A 19,805-nucleotide genomic window follows, 5' to 3' on the forward strand; every position below is an offset into this window, starting at 1 on the left:
TGGTACATGGTAATATCTATATGTATACCATTACAGAATGACCCTTAATCATGTTTTGTGTTGTAGATTCGGACACAATCAAGTAAGAAGAATATCACTAAGAATCCTAATATCATATATGTTTATTGTTATTGAACATCCCCTGATGAAGGGTTCAGGATGAACCCGAAATGCATTGGGATTTATTTCTAAAACATCTTTTTCATTCATTTATGTTTGTGGATTATTATGTTGATTGAACTATTGTTTGGTGTTAATTGAACTGGGGAGTGATCTCTGATGTACAGTGAATGTAACACTCAGAGTGTTGCCTGCTCCTGTGACCTGCTGTGCACACTGCAAGACTGCCTTTCTGTACCTGGAAGGACTGGTTACCATCTAGAGCCTGCCCTGAACCATCCAAGGCCAGCCCCACTGTTGAGCCCTGCCTCTTCACCAGAACACAAAAGTACCAAAGCCAGTCCATGGGCTAGTATGCTGGCCTGCTTTTCAGAGCCACAAAAGGCTCCCACCATCTTGAACCCACACCTGGACCCAGCCTGAGTGAGTGCTGAACAACCAAATGCTATCTCACCGGTCGTGGACTCTTAGTTGTGGTGCTAAAGGTGCCCCAATGGCTAAATCCCAAAACTGAGGACTTAAACAATTTTTCCCAAAAAACTGCTGTGAGAACCAGTAGAAGAAAGGGACAAACCTACTCATCGCTGGTGGGATGGACTTTCTGGCTTCTGCTGTTATGCTCTTCATCGGAGCAGCAAATCCTGTTCAGCGGTCCTTTGCCAAAGCAGTATCCGGCCTTGTGGAGCGGTCTTCATCTACCTTCCGGTCCGAGTTAACCAGGAGACGGATACGCCGTTATCAGCATCTTACTCAGCAAGGCTACTGAGAGGTTTGGCAGGCGTACCTCTACAAAATTCCTATTAGAAGCTGGATTTACAAGATTCTGTGGACACATCTATTATCTTATAGAGCTGTAATATTTTTAAAAAGGTCAAGAATCGTGTCATATGAAGTGATTACAGAAATCCTAATAGATCTCAGCAACAATCTACAAAGGGATCGTAAATTGGAAGAATTATACAATTTGAACACCTAATCCTATAATAGGATTACCTCATAAGAATTTCTCCTGAATCACCAATACTTGCTCTTCTATATCCCCTGGATATTTAGGTTGTTTTATTGGAAGTGGTCCTGAAGAAGGTGGCCTTGCGCCGCCGAAACGCGTGTCGACCAAGTGCGGGGTCTCACATTGATCTTGGAGACCTGTATTCATGATTTTACTTCCTTGTTTCAAATGGTGTGGTAGTGTATGTAGTTAGAGTGAGAATGTTGAGATTGTTTTGAATGTGTGTAGATGTTGGTATTTTCTTTTTCTACCAGGGTGTTAATGAATTATGAATCAATCTGTAGTAATTCAATCTTGTATATAGCCATGATTTATATGCACTTTATTATGCTTTTCTCTGTTTACACTATTTAGAAAAAATGGTTTGTCTTTATAAAAATTGGTAATTTTGTATTATATGAAGAACTGAAAAAAAATGTTAATTGATGCAAACTAATGAAATTTATATTTACAAAAATGAAATAAATTATATATTTTGTGAAAGAATGTAAGTCATTGATGAGCCTCTGTCACCAATATTTGATTAATTATCTGAAATACCGTTGTACTAGAATCATGTAGTAGGTTAGGGAAATTTGTTCTTTCTGTCATGCTGTCTTAATCTACAGCATTGTGCCTCGTCCCGCTGGAGATTTTAGACTTCTTAAAGGCGACTGAGTCCGAATGTAGAAATCTTAACCGCGGCTTTGCCCTAGGCTCTTTGACAAAGACATTTCCTCCTTTGACACTGCCTGCAGTCTTCCCTGCTAAACCTTACCTTTGCAGAAATGTTCTCAGAATTTCTTTTAAGTCCCACGGTTAACTCTAACTGGGTCCAGGCCACTTCTTATGTCTGAACAGCGCTCCATCGGGGTAGGCCATACTTTCCAACTTTGACCCGATCTCGTGCGACTAAATGTCTGCGGTTAGCACTTTGATCTTTTAGGTGCTAGTTTTTACTGAAAACTTAAAAAATTCATAAATCTGGTGGTTCTACTGATTTATTTTGGTGTCAAATCATTTATTAAAATTATTTTTTCTTGTGTTGTGTTTTCACTTTATTACTATTTGTGTGCTAAATAAATAAATAATTTACACATTGCCTCTAAATTAAGCTTGACAGCTTTTTGTGCCAAGCTACCCAGGGTTAAGCACAGGTACATTAGTGACTTTTTGTGGTTCACATTCCAAGGGATCGTGGCTATTGCTTGACCAAGGCTCACACCCAAGGCAACCAACAACCCAGTTTCTCACATTGAGCATTTTGTTTTTTGCTTAGCAAAAGCAAACTTATGATTTGGGAATTTGTTTCCTCAAAGCAAAAGGTTTGTCAAATTGGTGCTTTAAACATGGCACACAAACCTGCAGCTATGTGAGAGGAGCTCACAGTGCAGAGAGCCTGGATCTCTAAACATTTTCAGGACTTCCTGGCCTGCCTGATTGTAAACCTTCCCACTGACCTGTAGTCACAGTGACAGGTGTCTACCTCTTACAAGGAGCGCCAGGCACCTTTCCAGATTCAGCCCTATGAAAACAAAGAACCATCCACTCATCCTATTGCGGGAACAGCTGTCGATCCAGAAGATAGCAAAGACAAATGCCTGAGAGGACTCTCTGAAAGAAGGGCTTCTGTTTACACTAATCAGTGTCAAATGACAAGCCTCTGTTCTGGTCTCTTGTGACACCATGTGTTCCTCTACCATCCTAATTGACAATCCATGCTAAGCGTTCTGTGATTACGCCACCAGTCTTCTTGTCTTTAGCAGTTCGTGTACTTTTTCCCCGCAGCACACATTTTCACACCTAATTGGAGTGGTAACTACGTATATTAAAGGCAATGGAAGACAAGTGGTTTTAAAAATCTACTGTCACCACTGAAATAGATTGTTGATACATTGTAAAACAATATTGTAACCAGGTTTCTAGGATATTCATGTCCAAAATGGGGAAAATAGACTTTTATTCACAATCGGGTGCTCCAGATGAAAATATGAATGTATCTAGATAGTGTCAAGCAGCACTTGGTAGCTATTCACTGTAGAAATATAATTTTCTTTAGTATGTTCCATTTTGTACACTAACCACCAACCATAAGGGCACAATACAGGACACACCTGAAGGGAGTGGGAGACTTAGGTAATGTATAAAAGTAGATATTCCTGCATGACAGGAATACCTTATTTCACATGGGTTATTCCAATGATGTAGCAAAATGTAGTAACTTTTCACAGAAACTGAAATCAATTTCACAACTGCTATATATTAAATTGCCTTTTTTTTCTTTTAGGTTGCAGGATGAAAAATGGATGAATGTACGAGCAGGCGATGTCATTAAGTTGGAAAACAATCAGTTTGTAGTTGTGAGTAGCTAACATAGTCACTACTTTTATATTTTATATACTTTTGTGACTAAGTTGTTTTTATTTATTTTACTGCCAATCATTTATGTACCGTTAGTTACAAGGAGAATATAGAAACAATAAATAAGCCCACATGAGTGTCAAGCTAAATGTTGTAAAAGTTATGTGTTTGTCAGGAGTTGAAGTATAGTGTTGCATGCAGTACATTAGCTCATCACATACGGATAGTTCGTACTGAAGTACATGTTGTTTCCTTTTAATGTCGTACCTGTTGAGGCTTTCCTCCCAAATTTTTTAGATGTTTGGGACACTTGAATGAATGAATGAAGAGATTCTTATTGTGCGCAAACTTTGCCCAATGGGCGTCAAGGCGCCTACATCAAAAATAACAGCTCGTCACCACATGTAGCATTCTATCATAGGTAGGCCCTCCTGAAGAACCAAGTTTTAAGTTCCTTTTTAAACAGGTCAATTGAGGGTAGCGTTTTTATCTCAATTGGGATGGAGTTCCAAAGCTGCGGGGCAACAACTGAAAAGGCCCTGGCTCCCCATCTAGTCAGCCTAAAGCGGGGCACGACAAGTTGGAAAAGTCCAGCGGACCGAAGACCTCTTGTAGGAACATAGCGAGTGAGTAAGGAACTAATGGCACTCGTTGATCCCTCCGCCAGTGCTCTATACGCCAAGCAGAGAATTTTAAAAGAAATTCTGTGCTGCACAGGAAGCCAATGAAGGTCTTTCCTGGCCTTGGTGGCATATGATGTCTTAGGAAGAGCCAAAACAAAGCGTGCAGCAGCATTCTGCACAATTTGCAGCCGATGTATGAGGCTCTTGTTAGACTCCATATACAAAGAGTTGCAATAGTCTAACCTGGAGCCAACAAGAGTGACTGCAACCTGTTTGCGCGCCTGGGGGGAGAGATAACCACGGATTCTGTTAAGTATCCTAATCACGCCCCAGCACGTGGCCACGGTCCTGTTAACTTGTAGGGACAGAGAGAGTGAGGTGTCCAATATCACACCAAGATTTCTGGCTGATTGGGATGGAGTGGGCTGGTGCCAAGAGAAGAAGGCCACCACTCGCTCGACTAAAAATCCTCGTCCTTCCCAAAGACCAATACCTCTGTCTTTTCGCCGTTAAGCTTAAGGGAATTGATAGTCATCCAGTCTGCCACATACTGCATGCATACCCTAAAGCTGGAGGTGGATGTCATGACAGAGGAGTGAGCCAGAGACACCATGATCTGGGTGTTGTCGGCGTAGGACACCACCTCCAACCCCTGCGATCTTACTAGTCTAGCAAGGGGAGCCACATAGATGTTAAACAGGGTCGGGCTCAATGCCGACCCCTGTGGCACCCCACATTGCAGAGACTTGGCAGGGGAGAGGTAGTTCCCAAGCATTACTCTCTGCTCCCTTTCAAGAAGAAAGGAGTTCAAAAGACTCAGGGCCGGTCCAGTAACCCCTGCCTCCCTAAGCCGAGATGTTAAAATGGCGGGAGACAGGGTATCAAACGCGGCCGTGAGATCCAGCAGGACCAGAACTGTAGTTTGGCCAGAGTCCACTTTGCGCCGGATGTTGTCGACCACAAGGGTAAGAGCGGACTCTGTGCTGTGGTGTTTTCGGAATCCGTGTTGCGTGTTGTCTAAATATTCTGACTCATCGAGAAAAGAGGACAGAGGAGGTTAAGATGCGCCTCCAATATTTTTGCTGGAGCAGGGAGAAGGGAGATAGGCCTGAAGTTTTTAAGAAGGCCGGGATCGAGGGACGGTTTTTAAGGAGAGGCTTCACAATAGCCTTCTTCCATACAGATGGAAAAGAGCCCTGGACAATAGCTTTATTCATGGCCACGAGCATGGGAGGAAGAAGACTGCTTATACACTCTTTAAGTTTTTTTTAGAGGTATAGGATCCATGGGGGAAGCGGATTTAGTCCTGTCAAGTAGAAGGTTCAGTCCCTCCAGAGACAAGGGAGGAAACTCCATAAGTGATTTGGGAGGGTCTTTACCTAAAGAGTCAAAATTTGATATGACAGGAGGGATGTTATGATCCAAAGAGTGGCAATGGGCTTCCAAAGAGACATGAATATCCAGGATCTTCTTATGGAAAAAGTCTGAGATATTATTGCATAGTTCCTGTGAACTAACTACAGGATCCGGGAGTTGAAGGGAGCATAACGAATCCGCGATTTTAAAAAGCTCCCTAGAAGATGTAAGAGAGCTGGTAAGATTGGAACCTCTTAAACCTTAATAACTTATTTCACAAATCGAAGCAGGACCAAGTTTGTGCCCTTTTCAAACTCCATATTAAGAATTCTAAAGGTACCCAGTATTTGGGGAGTTCTGCGCAGGAAACCAAGAAAAAAGCCAAAATGTTACACAATGTTGCTATGTTTGGTAAAATATGAAAGAAAGTGTATGTTTTTGTGTAGCAAAAATGGCAACAAATGGTTTTCTGGGGGGCGTGGCCGAATGCTGATGGAGTGAGCAGCTTAGCTCGGGGCTCTGCTCGGCAAATCCCCATCCAGTGCCATCCGGAGAAGATCCTAGGGGCTCAATTGATACCAAGTGGGTCGCTATATACAAAGGAGACCAACAGTGTTCCTGCTGTCTCCTGATACAGCCTATAACCTGTAATTCAAACTTTATCAACTGAATCCGTGATGCAACATGGCGAAAGCCTTGCGCTGTGCAGCCCTGAGGAAGCTATGACCCCAGTGACACTGACCTCCGGAGGCCTGGTGGAGTGGGAAAATAAGTGGTGATATTGCCTATGCCCCCCAGTCCTCCACCTGTGCAACCCCTCGCCGCCCTGACTGGGAGTGGCTTGGAGCAGTGAGGCCAATGAGGACCAATGAAAAGAAATGGTGGGTGCAGGGGGTGGATCTTGCAGATCAGGGAAGGAGTCCGGTAGCGTGAGTAGACAAGTGCGGCGAGTACCTGTGCCCCCTTCCAGGGTCTGCAAGGGTGGATAACTATCCTGCCTGATGAGAGCTGCGGCCCTGATCTCCAACTGGAGTGGAAGCGGCGGAGCGAAGGTGTGCCAAGAGATTTCCAGCCAGCCGCAGCTCCAGAGGTGGGGGGCAAGCAACAAGATCCTGTCTGCTTCCAATGCAGGAAGGAAGCAGGAAGTGTGGCACAGAGCCAAGCCTGCATGTCAGTAGGCGGCCGGGGGTGCTGTGGATACGGATAAGGGGCTGCCTTCCAGTACCTGGCATAACATGAAGACAAATAGCATCAGAGGAGGTGGTGTATATTGAACTACGGCTGCAGACACACCGCAATAATCTGCTTGATGGAGGTCAAGAGGGACCAAAACACTGCATTGCTGACTGGGCCACAATCATAGTCCAATGCTACACTGCTGCCCCACATGACTTTGCCCTAGGTCATTTGGCTACTATATGGCTGTGCAGCCCCTTACTGGCTTGATTGGGTGCCTGAAAGGGGTCCATGGAGAAACCTGCCCTAGGATCTCTGGACCCAGAACACAGACTGTGACCTATAAGCTTTTCTAAAGCCCTCTGATTCCTGGGTCTGAGGCCTTGTTGAATTCTGCATGTTGAGGGGATGACCATGCTGGAAGAACGTCCAGGCAAGAGAGCAGAGCGCACAACAGATTGCTGGGGAAGGATCTTTGCTGGGACCTGCAGACGCCAAAAGACAGACGATCTTACCTGCCTGGCACTGAGTCCGGTGGAGGGTTTCAGAGGACCTACTCTGGAGGGACATGATGTTTGACCCACCCCCATGAGAACTGGGTAACTGCCACTACTAAGTCATGTTCTTTGTTCTGCAGAGCGGACACAGCCTGACCACTGGGCGTTACCCCTATGTTGCGGCCTGACCCTACTGGCTGGATACCACCTCTGACGACCATGGGTAAATTCAACCGCTGGCGGGACCTGGATCCTAGGGGAACTGTGGGGTCTTCCCCCCACTCCCCCCGAGGGGTAGGAGAACCTCAGATACTGGAAACATAAGAAAAACTCTCAATTCATGACATTCTCTCAGCTATCAGGGCATCCAGGACAATGCTGGAAACCAAAAACAGACAATTTAAGCTCTGATCTGGCCCTCTTGCAAAACGGCCATAAGAGCCTGGCAGAGAGAGTTACCACTACTTAAAGTGCGCTTTCACAGATGTTGCCCACACTCACCTCCACAACGGAGAGAATGGCTAATATGGAAACCTAGAGTTGTACCCTGGAGCTCAGGACGAAATACGTGGAAATCAGCACCTATTGGAACAATACCTGAATGATAGGTCTGCCTGAGAAAATTGAGGGAACCAACATGATGACATACATTGAGCAGTGGCTGTGGGAGGAGGTGGCACCAGAGGGCCTCTCCCAATTTTTTCCTCTTGAGCACGCCCATGCAAGGACCAGAATGACATCCTGAATGCATGCAAGAATTCCATAAGTTCTGTACTTCTCTTGAAGTACAAAAACAAGAGAGCCACGTTTCAGGCTGCTAAAATGCGGCAGTGGCAGCTGGGCCTTCCTTATGCAATTCTATTTCCGGCAAGTACAAGAGCATAACGCGGGGATGCGTAAGGATAGCCAGGTGCTCTACAAATGCTAAATAATAATAATAATAATAATGAGAGGGCGCATCACTTACACCAAGCAAGCACTTAACTATCATTATATCTGCAAATACAGTTCTTTTGACCAAGCATTGCACTGAAACTGGGAACTATAATGATACAAAACCAAAGGTTGCAGGGACGTATTAGTAAAGAAATATAATTTTTAAAAAAAACCTTAGAAAGCCACAGAAAAAACAAAGGGTACAGGGATGTTCTAGTTAGGCTTACATTTCACTTGTACAAAACCAGACAAATTCAGCAACCGTGCCTCCACAATGCACTGCTTATGTCCTCACATATTACAACACTCGCAATTACTCGATGCTGCCATCAGTGATGTCACTGACCATGCCATTAGTCATGTAATATGTAAAGTCATAAGCAGTGCATTGTCGCCGCCTAAGTTCTAGTTAGCGCAACTTATCTACAAATGATGAATTACTCAGGTTTTGTATGGGTGATATGTGACCCTAACTATAATGTCCCTGCAACTCTGGTTTTCAGTTGTAAAAATATATATATATATATATATATATATATATATCTGACATCCTTGGCATTTCCCCCTCACCTTTTGCTTTGAAACCTTCTGTTTTTGCTGGCCTTAGGACTCTGTGCCCTTCACCAGTGCTAATGTGCTTGTCCCCTCTGCTCATACATGGTGACATTGGCTTATACCCAACTGGCATATTTCATATACTTATAAGTCCCCAGTAAAGTCCACTACTTGTGCCCAGAGCCTGTAAATTAAATGCTACTAGTGGGCCTGAGGCACTAATTGTGCTGCCCACTTAAGTAGCCCTTTTAACATGTCTCGGGTCTGCGATTGCAACGCCTGTGTACATTTTAAACTGCTTTTTTAATCTGGCAAAATAAACCCATTTGCCAGGCCCATACATTCCTTTTTAATACATATAAGCTACCCCAATGTAGGGCCTGGATAACCTGAAGGGAAAGGTGTAGTGTTTTTAAAAAGTTGGACATTTTTTTTAGGTTTCAAGTATCTTGGTAGTGGAAAGCTCTTACATTCATTTTCCACTTCTGCAAGGCCTATATCACTCATAGGATAACATTGGCGTTGCCTTATTACATTTCATAAATGTAATTTCCAAATGAAAAGAGATGATTTGTTCAAGTTTGGTGTCAATGGAATCCTAATTTCAAATCCTAATTTAGGGTGAAGTCTGGTTTTATATAACATTTCTGAAAATGCCACTCTTAGAAAGTTAGAAGGTAGGGGTGCCTACAAGAGATTCATTTGACAATTGTTATTCAAAATAACTCTATCTTAGTATAGGTGACATTTAATAACCCCCACCAAAAATATACATATATTGAAAGAGTCGAATCATACAAATTATTGGAATAAACAATTCTAGCACACAGACCTATCAAAATAAGATAATTCAATTTATACAAACATTAGAGTAGGGTTACAGAAATAACAATAATCAAATAAACAAACATACATTGACAACAGAAAACATATATATCAAACATACAAAAACATCCAATTTCTCAATGTATAGAAACCCATTGGTTCAGGACACTGTGTCTAACTTATACATATAGTTCAGACCTTAAGTGTAAACTATTAACAATGACTTAAGACTGAAGAGGAATGGGTTCAGCATCAACATTTCAGTCTCTGTAGCATTAAATCAGTGAGACCATCTTCAGGACAGAGGCAGATTATTAGAAACGTCTTGTCTCTTATGAAAAGACTTCATAGGAGACTTGAAAAACTAAACAGGAAAATCTTCAATTCACTGAATCGAGCAATAGATATGAATCACATGACAACTCAATGCAGATAGAAATTAAGTTTTTACAGATGCGGCACAAAGAGTTTTTCCACTTAGAAATTGACCACAAAGGCATAGGGATTATTAATCCTACAAGGCAAATCAATTTATCCATAACCAGACACCTGCATTGAACAAGTTGTTATCACGTAGAAAGATCGTAATCAATTTTAGAAAGTTGGGATTTCCTCGTCTTAGCTATTTGGTGCCTGCAGCCTGTCTCTGGTCACATGACGGAGTGAAGTTGGCAGTTGGAATTTGTGTATTCCTACTAGGCAGCCCCTCACAGTGGGAGTTTACGGGTGACTGGTTGGGGCATTACCGGAAGGATGAGAGAGAGGAGCTTGGACCCAAGCTGAATAGGCTGTGACTGGTCTGCACACAACGGTCTGCATTCCTCTTTTAGTTGGTCTGGAGCCAGAGAAGGCAGGGCATCTGTGCACTTCAAAGGCATGCCTCTAGAATCTTCTCCCCACTTCAGAGGCACAATTGTGTATGAAAGAAAAAACTCAGACACCATTCAGTACATTTCTGGACCTGTGGATACTATACCAGGAAGAAGGACTGCAGTGCTGCTACAAGGAATGCCACTCTGTTGGATTGCTACTCTGAAGGAACTACTCAACTGCTGTGCTGGCCTGTTGCCCTCTTGCTTGGGTGGGAAGGACTGGACCTACATCACACAACCCAAACCCCAAACCCCAGAGTGATTCCAAAGGCTAGTTGGCTGACCTACTGATCTGAAACCTCAGGGAGAAAACAGGCTTCCAACAACGTTGCATCTGCACCTGGACTCTGTCATGTGTGAGTCTTCTCTACCTAGTGGTGTCACTCTAGTTTGTGATCCCTGGAGATGGGCCTTCGGTGCTCTGTCGGCCTCTGTGGATCCAGCAGAACTGACACATCTCCTCTGCTATCATAACCCAGTGCCTCATCAGAACCGCTGCTGCAAAATGCATCCTTTGCCCCATCAGACCCTCCCATTCCCAGTTGACAGCAGCCTCAATACCAGACTCCGTATCACAGCACCTCAGACCTGACATATCGCCCCGACTGAGCGACGCATCCCCAACTCCAGACTTCGCATCACAAGTCCTCATCGACTGGATCCTCTGGGAAAACACAACAGTACCTGGTACCGCAGCCCTGCATCTAGGAACCAATACATCGGCTTGACGGCGCAACACATTGTCTGCACTCCATAGCAGTCGGCCTGAACATGTGACTTAATCTGGGTGCAGCCTGACCCAATATTTATAGTTGGTGCTTAACTCCTTTTGGCGCTATTTACTCTAAAAACTTTAAAATACAATATCTCCGGTTCTACTAATTTGAAATTGGTTGTTTTGATCTTGTTATATTTATTAAGTTAAGTTCGATTTCTCTAACCTGGTGTTGCATATTTTTGGGTGGTGTTTTCACTGTTTTACTGTTCGAAATATTGCACAAATACTGTACACATTGCCTCCAAGTTAAGCTTGACTGCTCTGTGCCAAGCTACCAGGGGGTTGAGGACAGGTAAAGTTGGGTTTTGCTTGCAGCTAACCTTGACTAGGATTCTGGTTGCTGCTTGACCAGGGTTTCCACCCGAGTCAACCAGTAACCCCATTTTTAACTATATATATGTGTGTGCGTGTGGTGTGTGTATGGGGGGAGTGAGTGTGTGGTGTGTGTATGGGGGGAGTGAGTGTGTGTGTGTGTGTGTGTGTGTGTGGGTGTGTGTGTTGTGTGTGTGCGTGTGTGTGTGTGTGTGTGTGTGTGTATATGCATGTGTATGTGTATGTAAGCCCGCCATCGAAGCCGAGGAGAAAAGCGAGCAGTTTTGGAATTGACAATTTCATGCTGGGTAGAACACATTGCGGTTCATCCCCTGCTTCAATGACTCTTTGGTGTTCGTGGCTGTGACGGTATTGGGGGACCGGAGGAGGCACCGGATGACTGGCACACCAAAGCGGTATTTCCATCACAGCAAACTACAGAAGCTCACGCTGTTCCCTGCCCTCCGCCTTTGATTTCACCATTAACGGTAACATTCCTGCACCTAGGCTCCAGGCACCACTGCGGTGTATCCTGGGATCTGTAGTCTTGCACCACATGCGGGACTGCACAGGTGTGGGTACTAACCCTAGGGGTGGAGCTCGTTTGCATCAGCAGGCGTTTAAAGGAGGGACTCACCTGCAGCATGACATTTCGCTGGTAGGACGCTTTGGGCGCTGAGGAAGGCAGAATTGCTGCCGAAATGCATTCGCATCTGTGCCATTAAAACCAGTGTTTCCACCGTTTCCTCCTGGGTCGCTGTGTTTCTTTCATCAGGAAGAATCTGTGTGCTCAAATTACAGCGCTATCCAGAGGCGCCTTTGCAGAGACCCCCGTCACGTTTTGGGCGACCAGCGACACTGGAACATTCGGACTCTTGCAGTCCGGTTTAATTTGCCAGCGTTTGTTGGACTGGCTGGAAGCCCGCCATCGAAGCCGAGGAGAAAAGCGAGCAGTTTTGGAATTGACAATTTCATGCTGGGTAGAACACACTGCGGTTCATCCCCTGCTTCAATGACTCTTTGGTGTTCGTGGCTGTGACGGTATTGGGGGACCGGAGGAGGCACCGGATGACTGGCACACCAAAGCGGTATTTCCATCACAGCAAACTACAGAAGCTCACGCTGTTCCCTGCCCTCCGCCTTTGATTTCACCATTAACGGTAACATTCCTGCACCTAGGCTCCAGGCACCACTGCGGTGTATCCTGGGATCTGTAGTCTTGCACCACATGCGGGACTGCACAGGTGTGGGTACTAACCCTAGGGGTGGAGCTCGTTTGCATCAGCAGGCGTTTAAAGGAGGGACTCACCTGCAGCATGACATTTCGCTGGTAGGACGCTTTGGGCGCTGAGGAAGGCAGAATTGCTGCCGAAATGCATTCGCATCTGTGCCATTAAAACCAGTGTTTCCACCGTTTCCTCCTGGGTCGCTGTGTTTCTTTCATCAGGAAGAATCTGTGTGCTCAAATTACAGCGCTATCCAGAGGCGCCTTTGCAGAGACCCCCGTCACGTTTTGGGCGACCAGCGACACTGGAACATTCGGACTCTTGCAGTCCGGTTTAATTTGCCAGCGTTTGTTGGACTGGCTGGAAGCCCGCCATCGAAGCCGAGGAGAAAAGCGAGCAGTTTTGGAATTGACAATTTCATGCTGGGTAGAACACATTGCGGTTCATCCCCTGCTTCAATGACTCTTTGGTGTTCGTGGCTGTGACGGTATTGGGGGACCGGAGGAGGCACCGGATGACTGGCACACCAAAGCGGTATTTCCATCACAGCAAACTACAGAAGCTCACGCTGTTCCCTGCCCTCCGCCTTTGATTTCACCATTAACGGTAACATTCCTGCACCTAGGCTCCAGGCACCACTGCGGTGTATCCTGGGATCTGTAGTCTTGCACCACATGCGGGACTGCACAGGTGTGGGTACTAACCCTAGGGGTGGAGCTCGTTTGCATCAGCAGGCGTTTAAAGGAGGGACTCACCTGCAGCATGACATTTCGCTGGTAGGACGCTTTGGGCGCTGAGGAAGGCAGAATTGCTGCCGAAATGCATTCGCATCTGTGCCATTAAAACCAGTGTTTCCACCGTTTCCTCCTGGGTCGCTGTGTTTCTTTCATCAGGAAGAATCTGTGTGCTCAAATTACAGCGCTATCCAGAGGCGCCTTTGCAGAGACCCCCGTCACGTTTTGGGCGACCAGCGACACTGGAACATTCGGACTCTTGCAGTCCGGTTTAATTTGCCAGCGTTTGTTGGACTGGCTGGAAGCCCGCCATCGAAGCCGAGGAGAAAAGCGAGCAGTTTTGGAATTGACAATTTCATGCTGGGTAGAACACATTGCGGTTCATCCCCTGCTTCAATGACTCTTTGGTGTTCGTGGCTGTGACGGTATTGGGGGACCGGAGGAGGCACCGGATGACTGGCACACCAAAGCGGTATTTCCATCACAGAAAACTACAGAAGCTCACGCTGTTCCCTGCCCTCCGCCTTTGATTTCACCATTAACGGTAACATTCCTGCACCTAGGCTCCAGGCACCACTGCGGTGTATCCTGGGATCTGTAGTCTTGCACCACATGCGGGACTGCACAGGTGTGGGTACTAACCCTAGGGGTGGAGCTCGTTTGCATCAGCAGGCGTTTAAAGGAGGGACTCACCTGCAGCATGACATTTCGCTGGTAGGACGCTTTGGGCGCTGAGGAAGGCAGAATTGCTGCCGAAATGCATTCGCATCTGTGCCATTAAAACCAGTGTTTCCACCGTTTCCTCCTGGGTCGCTGTGTTTCTTTCATCAGGAAGAATCTGTGTGCTCAAATTACAGCGCTATCCAGAGGCGCCTTTGCAGAGACCCCCGTCACGTTTTGGGCGACCAGCGACACTGGAACATTCGGACTCTTGCAGTCCGGTTTAATTTGCCAGCGTTTGTTGGACTGGCTGGAAGCCCGCCATCGAAGCCGAGGAGAAAAGCGAGCAGTTTTGGAATTGACAATTTCATGCTGGGTAGAACACATTGCGGTTCATCCCCTGCTTCAATGACTCTTTGGTGTTCGTGGCTGTGACGGTATTGGGGGACCGGAGGAGGCACCGGATGACTGGCACACCAAAGCGGTATTTCCATCACAGCAAACTACAGAAGCTCACGCTGTTCCCTGCCCTCCGCCTTTGATTTCACCATTAACGGTAACATTCCTGCACCTAGGCTCCAGGCACCACTGCGGTGTATCCTGGGATCTGTAGTCTTGCACCACATGCGGGACTGCACAGGTGTGGGTACTAACCCTAGGGGTGGAGCTCGTTTGCATCAGCAGGCGTTTAAAGGAGGGACTCACCTGCAGCATGACATTTCGCTGGTAGGACGCTTTGGGCGCTGAGGAAGGCAGAATTGCTGCCGAAATGCATTCGCATCTGTGCCATTAAAACCAGTGTTTCCACCGTTTCCTCCTGGGTCGCTGTGTTTCTTTCATCAGGAAGAATCTGTGTGCTCAAATTACAGCGCTATCCAGAGGCGCCTTTGCAGAGACCCCCGTCACGTTTTGGGCGACCAGCGACACTGGAACATTCGGACTCTTGCAGTCCGGTTTAATTTGCCAGCGTTTGTTGGACTGGCTGGAAGCCCGCCATCGAAGCCGAGGAGAAAAGCGAGCAGTTTTGGAATTGACAATTTCATGCTGGGTAGAACACATTGCGGTTCATCCCCTGCTTCAATGACTCTTTGGTGTTCGTGGCTGTGACGGTATTGGGGGACCGGAGGAGGCACCGGATGACTGGCACACCAAAGCGGTATTTCCATCACAGCAAACTACAGAAGCTCACGCTGTTCCCTGCCCTCCGCCTTTGATTTCACCATTAACGGTAACATTCCTGCACCTAGGCTCCAGGCACCACTGCGGTGTATCCTGGGATCTGTAGTCTTGCACCACATGCGGGACTGCACAGGTGTGGGTACTAACCCTAGGGGTGGAGCTCGTTTGCATCAGCAGGCGTTTAAAGGAGGGACTCACCTGCAGCATGACATTTCGCTGGTAGGACGCTTTGGGCGCTGAGGAAGGCAGAATTGCTGCCGAAATGCATTCGCATCTGTGCCATTAAAACCAGTGTTTCCACCGTTTCCTCCTGGGTCGCTGTGTTTCTTTCATCAGGAAGAATCTGTGTGCTCATATATATATATATATATATATATATATATATATATATACATACATACACACACACACACACACACACACACACACACACACACTCAACCCTTTCTTCCCATATATATATTTATATTGTTTCTAAGATTTATAAAAGATCTTTATTTAAAAAGCATTTGTATCCAAAATAATTTTTTTAAATGACAATAAGATGGAAACAATACAACCAGTCTATAACTGTTTATATATAGATATTTTCATATGAATCCCACTCTTATGAACAAACAAACCATGTACACGCATTCATCATTAGGACCCTGCTGTGCTATATCATGTAATCTGTGCTTCTATAATCCTCAACATGTACATAGTATCCATTGTGATTGCTTAAAAAAGTTAATACAGCTTTTTGGTAGTATTCAGTTTTATTTCCACCTTCTTCAGGACTTGGGGCCCCATTACGATGGCGGATGGACTTTGTTCGCCCGCCACAGCAACGGAAAACGGGATCGACCACCAGAGGTGCGGCGGTCCCGCGGGGCCAATTAGGATCCTGCATCATTTACATTGTAGCGGGGTTGTAAGCAGCACCCGCCGCAATGTAAAAGTTGCATGTTGCGCATTGGCATGCACAATGTGACAGGCACCGTGTGGTGCCTGCCACCTTCTGCATGTCAATGAAGGGGGGTAACCCCTGGGGCTGGCAACAAGACCCAAAATCCATTTACCGCCTTTCCATGGCGAAATCTCTGCCATGGAAAGGCATACGCATCGCATACATCATAATATGGATGGCGGTGGCGGTCCGCTCGCCATCGTAATGGGGCCATAAGTGTTCATTCCAATGTTTTCCGGCCCATATGAATCAAAAATATGGTTTGTGGACACTGAGTACACCCATAGCTTAAGATCTGTACGTCCTTACCCCCTATGATTTAATACTAATCAGTATCTAGACCTTTCAGATTTTAACTGGTTATTGATAGATCAACAACAAAGCTCTTCTACTGATGTACTCTAAAATAATATCTAAAAAATGGAAGGAACGTTATCAGAATAGTGACACCATTTTTCAGAAATGTTGTTCACATTGTGTAATAGCTAGTGTGCCACTGGCATGCCACACGTAAACTCTTCTGCATCTGTCTCTGCCAAGGTTGCATGGCAGAGATGAAGGATTAACCATTGGCCACTAGAATGTTGGTAGGTTTTTTTTCCAATTGCTCTGAGGAAAGGAGCAATACAGGTCACTCAGTAGAGACTACTTTAGAACACACAACAAGGTTTTGTTGTACCTGCGAATCAGAGGAGAAGGTTCTTCTTAACGCAGCCCTTAAGCATAAATAGAGCTGCGTTATTTTGATTGACCTTGCTAAACTGTGCATCAATTTGTATGTGAAACTTATTTACAGGAACATTCTAATCCTGATTCACGTCAATCCTTCCAATTTGTGCTTAAATCTTCTTAGATGTGACAGGATAGGGTAATGTGGAGGTGGGGGGGACACCATCTTTCAGAAATTAATTACTCTAGAGATAAGTAGTGTGTGCTGCCGTTCTACCAGAGCTACTGTTTTGTAGTTTGCAACCTCCTTCCTTCATTCTTGTAGAACTCAGTTTGGAAACTTTTGTACAACTTTACAGCATCGTTTTACGTGGGCAATTTATACCATGAAGATAGTAATTCTGCTTCAAACTTTCTACAGCAAGCGAAAGTTATCGGATTTGGGCTTACAACAGATGATTAAAGAACTCATGTACACATTCTTGACTTAATCTTTTGTAAACCCTCAGAGGTTGTGGAAAGTACTTTTTGTGAACTCAGTTACCTTTTCAGATCATCAATAGATCAATTTATAATTGCTTAACCCTCCAATTAAAGCCAGGGATCCTTTCAGTCAGCTACGATTCTGCTAGAGGCCATTTATGTAACAATTACTAAAGTAAGAGATTTATTTTGGAATCCCCGAAAAACACTGCAGGGAAAACAGGAAAGCACTTTTACAGATTATTCATCCTGGGATTGTGAGTTAAGGGGCATAGTCTCAGAGAACAGGAATGCAAATGAGACAATTACTATGATCTAGAAAATATCCAAAGTAATAGAAGATTCAGTTGAAATCAGCTAGACAGACATTTATATTACAACAAACACAAAATCCTTCTAAATAACCGAGGGATTTGTTTAAAAGTTTGTATGAATCTTGTCACTCTGATGTCTACAGAACGTTCTTTTTCTCTCAAGCTCTGTGTGATGACTTGGTAGAATTATTTATTTCAAAAACTAGATCTTCAGTGAACTAAGGATTTAAGGGCAAGTGTCCTAATTAGAGTCTGCTTTCCCAATGATCCAGGTTTAGATTCAGTCTTTCATGTTATTTTCCCGGCCATTGATAGCATATTGTGATAGCTGGTATTACCTTTGTGAGGTTCAGATAAGTAGTCCCAGAGCAATAATAATAAGAGATGGCAAATTCCCTGTTAAAAATGGCTGGATAATAAAGACCTATAGCTTTATTAACAAGCAAAGTGGTTGAAAAGCACCATGCAACCTGGTTGAAAATTCTTCCTAAAGAGAATGTGAGCTTAGATAAACCTCGGTCGCGTTTCCATCATAAACATTGCCCAGAAGGATTGGTAGTGGCTGTTTTCGAAGAAATAAGAAACTGGCAGGATGAGTGGTTAAATGAAAGCATTCTGTTTTTATATCGGTCTGCATCTTTTTATACAGTCAAGCATGAATTTTTGCTAGATCAACTAAAATGTGTGGGTTTTAAAGGCAATGTGTCGTCATGGTTTGCTTCCCTCCACTCACCTGATTTTTCAGTGACCGGTTGATCAGCCTTATCCCCTGTTATTTTTAACCTGTATGTGCGACTCTTGAGTAACGCTATTTGGCCTCATGAGTTAAATCCCTTTTTGTATGCTGGTAATACATAGCTGCTTCTTAAATTCAGTAACATTTAGAAACAAAATGTAGGTTAAACATTGCCTTGTGGACATACAGAAGTCGGTAACCAATAATTATTTAAAGTTCAATGGCGATACCACCAAAGTATCTGATGTTGTTTGGACCTAAAGAAATTCAAACAATACTGTGTCAGAGAAAAAAGATGATGGGTGCCCATAGAGAAAATGATTGACCTAAAAATGTTTGTCTTGGGTACAGCACCCTCAATAAAACAGGACATTCTTTCTCTCAGAGGTTTTTGTTTCTGTATTGCCCAGTAAGAGTACTGTGATCCAGTATTGCCTTCCTAACCAAAGTGTCAGAGATCCATAAAACTAGAACCAGCAGAAGATTTTTTCTACTTGTTAGAGTAAGGATTTTGAATATCCGAGCAATTCATAGCTTTTTAAGACCTAACAAGGTTGTCCGTGCTTATCTCTATTCAGTTCTAATCTAACAGGCTATGCGCTTTGATTTTGTCCCTTTCTATGAAGAGCCTTTGACTAAGAATTGGTGTGTATTATGATTTTGTTGTGGTTTGCTGATTTTTTTTTTAGATCCATTCAATGTTATTTAAAGTGCTGGAAAATTCATTTTGTGTTGTTATAGCGTCAAGATCCCTCAGTGAGCGTGCGCTTACTATAACAATAGCTATAAGTATTCTACCTATGTAATATAAAATCACCATGTCACAAAAGTTCACAAATCAGCCTAGATGAGGCTTACAGGGGAGCGCGGGAAAGAGGACTGCGCACGGGAGGTGGGGTTAATAATATAAAACAATTTAAAAACACTTACCGGGAGCTGCTGCCCTCCTCCCACATCACGCATCATCCTTCCTGGTCCCAGCAAGCACTGGGGCAGCATCATGGACTCTCTTTGCAATCCCCCCCGTAACAAAAGCGGGAGCAGTGCTTATTGCTAGCACCACCACCAGCCCTGACCCCAGGGCCGGTTGAGCAGCAATCTGCCTCAGCTGGTTGATGTTCCCTTTTCGGCCTTGCCTCCACACCATGGAAGACAACTTCCATGTTGTGGAGTCAGTAGTTTTTAATTTTTACAAAATAAACCCCCCGCCCCTTAGGAGTTTATTTATTTGTGGGGGGGGGGATCGAAAACGTTGTAAAAGTTTGATGAACATCTGTCAATTTGACTGTGCCGTCCATCAAACTTTTAGCACATTGACAGGAACAGTTATGATGACAGTTCCTGCCAATGACTAGCAATGTTGGCAGGGTTGGCGGGCCTCTCTAAATGTGGAGAATGGATGCTATGTCAAGGCGATGGAGCATTTCAGTACGAACCAAACGCCACACTCTAAATC

At 44.7% G+C, this 19,805-nt stretch overlaps 1 protein-coding gene across 1 annotated transcript in view; it reads left to right on the plus strand.

Annotated features, from left to right (window-relative positions):
* Positions 1-19,805, plus strand: part of ATP8B4 (ATPase phospholipid transporting 8B4 (putative)) — a 3,619,152-nt gene that overhangs the window by 919,232 nt on the left and 2,680,115 nt on the right. Inside the window, exon 6 of the mRNA XM_086958264.1 lies at positions 3,396-3,468. Coding sequence (XP_086814390.1) covers positions 3,396-3,468 — 73 coding nt within the window. The remainder of the gene's footprint in view (positions 1-3,395; positions 3,469-19,805) is intronic.

The sequence above is a fragment of the Lissotriton vulgaris genome, chromosome 2_1, assembly GCF_964263255.1.
Source record: "Lissotriton vulgaris chromosome 2_1, aLisVul1.2, whole genome shotgun sequence".
NCBI lineage: Eukaryota > Metazoa > Chordata > Amphibia > Caudata > Salamandridae > Lissotriton > Lissotriton vulgaris.